Raw genomic sequence first — 7400 nt, forward strand, 5'->3', positions numbered from 1 at the left:
CAAAAGTGCATCTTACTATGTACCTCCTAATATATTTATGTATCAACACTCCTACCTGATCAGGTCCTACACTGAGCAAGTTGCGCTTCAGCACAAGGTAAGTTAGAAGAATCTATGGCTTGCTGAGTGTTCTCAAAGGAGAAATCTGCCTACTAATGACATTTTACGTGCCACTAACTGCAATTCCATTTAAAGCACATGGCTGGTAGCTGATAAGAAGAAATCTTATCAACTTCAGTCATCTATCATCACAAAGATTGATCTGTTGAAATGTTCTTTGCAATATTCAATGGCTAGACTGATAGATAGGCTGAAGTGTCCTCACAATCTAATGGTAGCTTAAGTGGTTGATGAAAACCTACAGCATATTTTACAAATGAGGTCAGGAAGCAAATACAAATCTCCAGCTCTTCATAGTTTTATACTGAAGAACTCTCAGTGTTCTTTAGGTCTCTGAATGCATCCTACATTCTTTCAGACTTTGCACTGAGAGTATGACTATAGTCCCACAATACTAAAACAAGGCAACAAGTGCCATTCCTAGGCATCTGATCTTTGGCATAATCTGGAAAAAAAATAAAAAATAAATAAAAAGAAAAAGAAAAAAACTAATTAAAACCCAGAACTGTCTTACTAAAAGGAGTCAAATAAGTTTTACTTTAAAAAGCTTCTTGAAACCTAAATCCATTTACTGCTGTGTGTATTCATGCACCCTTATAAATTCTTGGCTTGGCCAGCTGGGGATGTACAAATTCACTACCACCTTCTACACAGTCCAAACAGAAGCCGGTACTGTCCTCTGATGAGATGTCCTACTCCTCCTTTTACTAAGTTCCTCTTCAATTGCTTCACCTATTTGCAGTTTGAATTTCTCTCTTTTGAGAGATGCCTAAACACATGCTGGTATAGTTATGTCATTTCTTCACTTTATCTACATGACACCTTCCACGTTATCTGGAAAAATATATATCACCTCTTTCAGTTAAAATATATTTCTACTTGTATTCTTTATATCTTCAGATAACCTTGATGAAGCAGAGTATCAAAAGTAGCCATATTTAAAAGCAACCTGTCTGCTCAGTTTTATTATTTCACACATTAATCTCCCTTGCAGACTGTGAGTCTCTAGCTATAACTTTTACAGAATGACAAAGATTCACAGAAAACAGGTTTAAAAGTAAAAATGACTTAATATTTTTAGCATACCCCACTGAATTTACTAACCATGGAGTCAATCCATTTTAGATTCCAGTTTACTACTAAAAGTAGAGGAAGGTGATACGGAGTTGGTGCTAAGAAGATGATCAAAATATGTTAAGTAACAATTTGGACTGGACTCAACAATAAAAAGAAAGCATCTACAGTCAGCATGAAAAGTTTAAGAGACAGTGAATAATAAATACCTCTCCCATAAATCTACCATATTATTCAGACCAAAAAATAAATAAATAAATAAATAAAAAAAATTGATGTGAAAGCAGTAATTAATTATTCCAAACAAGTGCTTGGAGGACAGTGCATTTATAAATTAAAGGTTTAACTTTAGATTAGGAATGTTTCTTTGCCACTAACAAAACCTAAAAAAGAAAATGTAAGAACTTGAATGTTTAAACAAAACCTGATAAAACCAGCATAAAGGGAATTAGCTAGTAAATTAGCATAACAACCAACAATTATTTCATGTCATGAAAACAAGCTAAGCATCAAAGGTCTTCATAAAACAATCACGTTCATGAATATTAATCATAAATCTCACAGGGTTTTTACACTATATTGTCTTTGTTTCTGCTGCATGAGCTCAAAAAAAAAAATTAGAGGGACATTTACAGAAGCCCAGACATAAAGACATACACATCAAAATCAAGGAAAGTTGAACAGAAATGGAACTATACAAGATTCGGGTCTACAGCATGTCTTTGCTGGCCTGCAAATGGCAACAAGATGAGGAAAGTAACTGAACATCCTCATTATGTAACAGTGCAGCAGATAGCAATAGCAGTAGGGAATTACTATTTAAAAAATAAAAATAAAAATAATAAAAAAGTCAAAAGCGGAGAAAATAGATTTTATCTTAAAAGCAGTGAATGTTATGGCCTATAACCTTGAAGAATTCTAAGGCTAAGCTTTCAATCCACAAAGGCAATGTACAATTCCAATTACTACTTATGTTATGATGTTGATATACAAGTGTTTTATGCAATACAGTCAAACCTTACTAAGTCTGGTAAATATGAAATTCAAGAATAATTTGCTTGGGATTTCAAAGAAAAAAGGCAAGAAAAAGTAATGGAATGGCATAATAAAGTTAACAACTTCAACTGCAGTTGTAGAAAATGACTAACTGAGGGCATTCCAAAGTATGAGACGCAATGATTAGATAAAAACAAAATCTTACCAATAAAAACTATTAGAAAGGAAAACAGTCTTCCCAAAGAAATGACAAAATCTGCCTGTTTCTCAGAATGTATAGGACGTGTTCGTGTTTTCTAAGCTTTTATCACAGCATAGCATCTGAAATGCAGCTTGGAGGATCATTACAGAAATATCTTTCAATGTATTTCATGGTAATAGCATATTAAAGATTTTTTTTTTAATTTATTAAATTTGATATACATATCATAGCAACTACAATACCTATGAATATTAGATCTAACAGCATTAGATGAAAAAACACCACTTTTTATTATGCCCGCTTTGAGATTTACCATATGTAGTTCTGATCACTAGCTTAGCCAAAAAAATGCGACCTCCAAAACACTTTTAGAAATGAAAATAAACCTGAAGATCCAAAATAATAACACACACAGTAAGTAATAAAACACAAATCAAACAAACATTCTTTACCCCTCTAACTATACAGACTGATTTTACCAGAGTAGCTAGAACCTAAGCAGATACTATTTGTCTTCCACGTGGGTACAAAGGATGCTCCGTATAATTGATTAAAGAGAAGAACAGGGGAAAAAATCAATTAATCCGCTGCTGTATCTTATGACACCAAGGATGCCAAATGGAGACATCTGGGCAGAAAGAAGTTTCAGCAATCCAATTACAAAAAACACTATCAGGCTGCTGTTGTAAGTATTCCTTATTCCACTTCTCGTATCCGATCACAAGAGACATTAAGTTTCTCTACACACACTTGTTAAAATAAGAACTGCAAGCCAATATTGTAAAGTTTCTCCAAAACCTCAGTTAATTAGAAACAGAAGAGGGAAGAGATATTTTTGGCTGCTTGAGAAGATCAGCAAAAAAACAAAGAATTCTTGCAATCACATACCTCCTTTTTTTTTTGGACAGGGTTGAGTAAAAAACACTCAGAATTGCATTCAAAGACTTTTACATTCTGAGGTATGACTTACAGATGTTATTCCACTTCAAAACCAGGACGGTTACTTAAAAGCTTTAAGTATTGATTGAAAAAGCCTCTTCTTTCCCTACTGCAACAAAAGAGAAAATGGGAAATTACCCAAAAGAATATAAAGCTTCCACTTTAAATACAGCTTTAAAATTACTTCAAGCTGAATCTACAGCTTGACTGCATTTCCCTTCAAAAATTCAACCCTAGCCACATCTCGATTTTTAATAAAGCTTTTAGAGAGGAGCCTACACTTCAAGTACCAAACATTTGACTGCATGCTGTTTCAAAAGCAAAGACACACAGTGCTCCACAACTTGGATACCAAACACATTTTAATGACTAAAAGACCAAAAAGTCTTTATATTCGAGCTGAAACAAAATTTCAAGGCAGAAAGACAGGGAAGGGTTTTAATTATCATTATTGTGTTAAAATTATCAGAGGTCCTGAAGGATAACTACCCTTTATACCACACATGCCACTGAAGGTGTTGAATGCTCCTACTTCTCCCACCTTTTTTACTTTTGCTCTTCCAACACTATTTGTTCCACGTGGAAATAACAGAATGCCCAAGACAGTATCACCAACTACCTCTGCAGAAGACTTTGCTTCTAATATTTACTTCTTTCCTTTTTTCTCCACTGGCTTTGCTACATGTTCACCATCTTTTTTTTTTTTTTTCTTTAAATAGGCAACCAGAACGTCTCTAAGAAGGAAATAAATCTACAGGCAATAAGAACAGCAACAGGAGATGGAGGAAGAAGTCCCATTAAGCCCTTTCCTTTCTGGAGCAATGGTGACCAAAGGCAGCAGCACACTGCTGCAAGCTGGGCAGGCCCTAGCTCTGTCAGGCTGCTTTTTGCTGCATTTATGTCCATCACCAGAAACTAGACAGAGAGGAATGAAAGAAAAAAGACTGCAATGTTTTCTACTTATTTCCTCAGTGGCAAAAGCTGTCGAGAATGAAAGAGCAAAACAGAAATGTGAAGAGCAGGATAGAGGGAAGAAACAGGAATGTTTATGTTTATATAATAATGCTACTGTTCCACAAAAGTAACTTCAATGATGGCACACAGCTAATTATGCAATAATTCAAAACCATTCTCTGACAGTTCTTGAAATTTTTGCAAATTTAATATGGAACTCAGCAGCCTTCCATGATATGCCACAACAAAAAGTTTCCGAAGAGTTATCACAGTATTTTGCTGCACAACAGTGTATTTCAGCAACTTAAGAACTGACATATTTTCCGCTCTAAACAGTTATAACAGTATACCACAATCAATACAGTGAATCTGTGACACAAAGTCATGTCAGTCACTAGTTTCCTCTATTTGTTCTTTTCTGCTAGCAAAAAGTACTTCAAAACACACCTAATAACTCAGATCTTTCTGCAGTCATTATTTCCATCTTCCACACTCTAACAGCTGATCCAGACACAGCAACGATTTACACCTTATGCACAATTTTCTATATGGTTGACGCTATAAAAAATAATTGTCTTCACCAAAGTTCCTTTTAGTTCCATTAACTTCCCTCAAGAAGGTTCACTTCACTGTACCTTCAACCATTTTTCCAGCTTCCATAAAAGCTATGACAATCTGGTCAGTGTTTATACGGATAAACAGGTTCACTTCACACTTAATTTCTGTCATCTCTGCCTTCTACAACTACCGGTGTTGTGAACAGAAGCTTCCTTTAACACAAGGTCCTATATTCTACTTCCCCCTCCCCCTCCAAAAAAATACTCTTTAGAGGTGATTTCCAAGCTGCTTACTCTGAGAAAGCTGAAGTTTCATACTGAGCAAACAGATGCTTTTCAGAGCACCACCATCCTGAACAGTGCTAGCAAGTTGCTAAATAAAAGGTATGTTTCAGTCCTGTTTCACAATGCAACTATGCAGTAAAACCAGTTAACTTTGTAGAAAGCATTTGTAGACAACCATTTTAACTTGCCATTATTTACTGTCAAAAAAAAGATTTCATGTAAAAAGAAATAAAGATTATTTTGGCTATCTTGGTAGCACAGCTGCCACTCTACATTAAAGTGTCAACAAAAGTTGCTAAGCCAGTACATCACAGCAAAAGGGAATCGATAGTGATAAACATTAAACACATTTTATTAAATAAAAAAAAGTAAATATTGGAAAAAATACATTAATTATATGGCAGAGCAATACATTACTGTCTATGCTTTCCAGCTGCATAAAACTGTCCAGCAAGCAAAAAAGGGAGAAGAAAAAAGAAAGGGGGGGGGCAGAACACATAGATTTCAGGTGTTCATTTTCTACATTGATACCCAAATGACTTATGTGGACAGGCACTACATAACATGGTAGGTTTGCCACAAAGTCAGACTATCACTTTAATGATGAAATTGGGATTTTACAGACTACATTAATTCCAGAAAGCTGAGAATCTTAATCATTTACCTACTTAAAAGAAAATCAAAGCCATCCAATGCTTGTGACCATTCTGCCTGAGCAGAGCTTAGTGAGATGGCTTGGTAGCAGCAGGGCCTGACACCCAGGTGAGCAGAACCTCACCTGGAACTAGGGGCAAGCTGATTCAGTAAGCACTTGCATTAAAGCATTAAAACCTGGAAAAGGGTAAATATTTACACATTTCCCGTCTGCTGAAGGCAGACATTCTGTTGCCACCTAAGGAAAGCCACCCTTTCCTCCACCTCTCACACAACAGATGATGCCCTGGGCCGGCAATCAGCACGTATGTCAGCACAGCACACGCCCGCTGCGATCGCTTCGCTGTTACTTATTATCCGGGGGCGTTCAGGTGGCATCGCAACCTGCTTTAATTTCCTCCTGCTGCGGCTCAGCCCCCCGGTGCGCTCGTGTGGCCGCAGGGACGGCCCCGCAGCCGGCCATGCTCGGGGGGCGGGGGCCAGCAGCTGCCCAGCGCCCTGCAGGCGGCCCCGGGGGACCGGGGCCGCGGAGCAGGAGGACGGAGACCCTCGGCCGGGACACCGCCGCGGGGAGGAGGCACGGCAGAGCAGCCCCGGCCCCTCAGCCGGGCGCGAAGGCGAAAGAAGCAAAGGTTCTACCTCCTTCTTTTTCTGGCCTCCCCCGAGCTGGCCGCAGAGAAAGAGGAGGAGCAGCAGCAAGAGGAGGAGGCAGTTCCCAGCCGACAGGTGCAGCAGCCGCCGCAGCACACAGCTACCGGACGCCATGATCCCCCTCCCGCTACCCGCTGGCCTCCGCACGGGAGCACCTGCGGTGCTACTGCCCGCCTCCTTCCGCCCATTGGATGCAGACCGATGCGGAGGCTGTTGGGAAGTGTAGTCCTTTACACCCGCAGCGCCGCGTGCCGGTGAGTGCGGTCCGACGCCACGTTGGCGGTGGTGCCATAGGCGGTGTCATAGGGCTGAGTGTCGGGCACGTCGGACACCAACGCACGGGGTTCTGTGCGGTGAAGGGTTGCTGGCAGCTTTATCAGGGGAGGCATCTATCAGAGCTGTTGCCCGAGAGAGGTAGCAGTGGTCCCCAAGCAAGCAGCTGATAGCAGTGATAGTGGTGAGCAGCTTTACCTGAATTCCAGTCCATATAACAGCTGGCCGCCATGGCAGATGTCAGAGGCACTGAGTGCAGTTATGAGTTGAGACTATACTAAACAAACAGAGAACTGAAGACCCTTATTTTCCACATTCATCTGCATACACTTCTCAGATCTCACTATTCACCCAGAAAGTCATCTCTGCAGAAAATAATATTCATGTAATACACTAATAAAGTTATTTTTAATTTTATTCTCAGAGCATTAACCATGCAGCTTAAATTTAATATTCTTGTGCACTGTACACTGTTCTAATCATCGATCTCATTTCTTTCCATGGAACACACACTGCAGTGCTCAGGTTAGGTAATGTTAAATTAATGAGCACCAACCTTTTTTTTTTCCTCTTACTTTTTTCAGCTTCCAAGTTATGCTTTGTGCCTTGTTTACACGCATCTGTGCTGAAGGCTCCACAGACAGAACTATTCATTTCTTTAGAGATTTTCCTATGTCACTCAAAAAATATTATGA

The 7400-nt window shown here is 39.1% G+C and overlaps 1 protein-coding gene across 1 annotated transcript in view; it reads right to left on the minus strand.

Annotated features, from left to right (window-relative positions):
• TUSC3 (tumor suppressor candidate 3) overlaps positions 1–6587 on the minus strand; it is a 99386-nt gene extending 92799 nt beyond the window's left edge. The window contains exon 1 of the mRNA XM_015862354.2: positions 6421–6587. Coding sequence (XP_015717840.1) covers positions 6421–6546 — 126 coding nt within the window. The 5' untranslated portion in view covers positions 6547–6587. The remainder of the gene's footprint in view (positions 1–6420) is intronic.
• Between the last annotated feature and the right edge of the window lie 813 nt (positions 6588–7400).

The sequence above is a fragment of the Coturnix japonica genome, chromosome 4, assembly GCF_001577835.2.
Source record: "Coturnix japonica isolate 7356 chromosome 4, Coturnix japonica 2.1, whole genome shotgun sequence".
NCBI classification, from domain to species: Eukaryota; Metazoa; Chordata; class Aves; order Galliformes; family Phasianidae; genus Coturnix; species Coturnix japonica.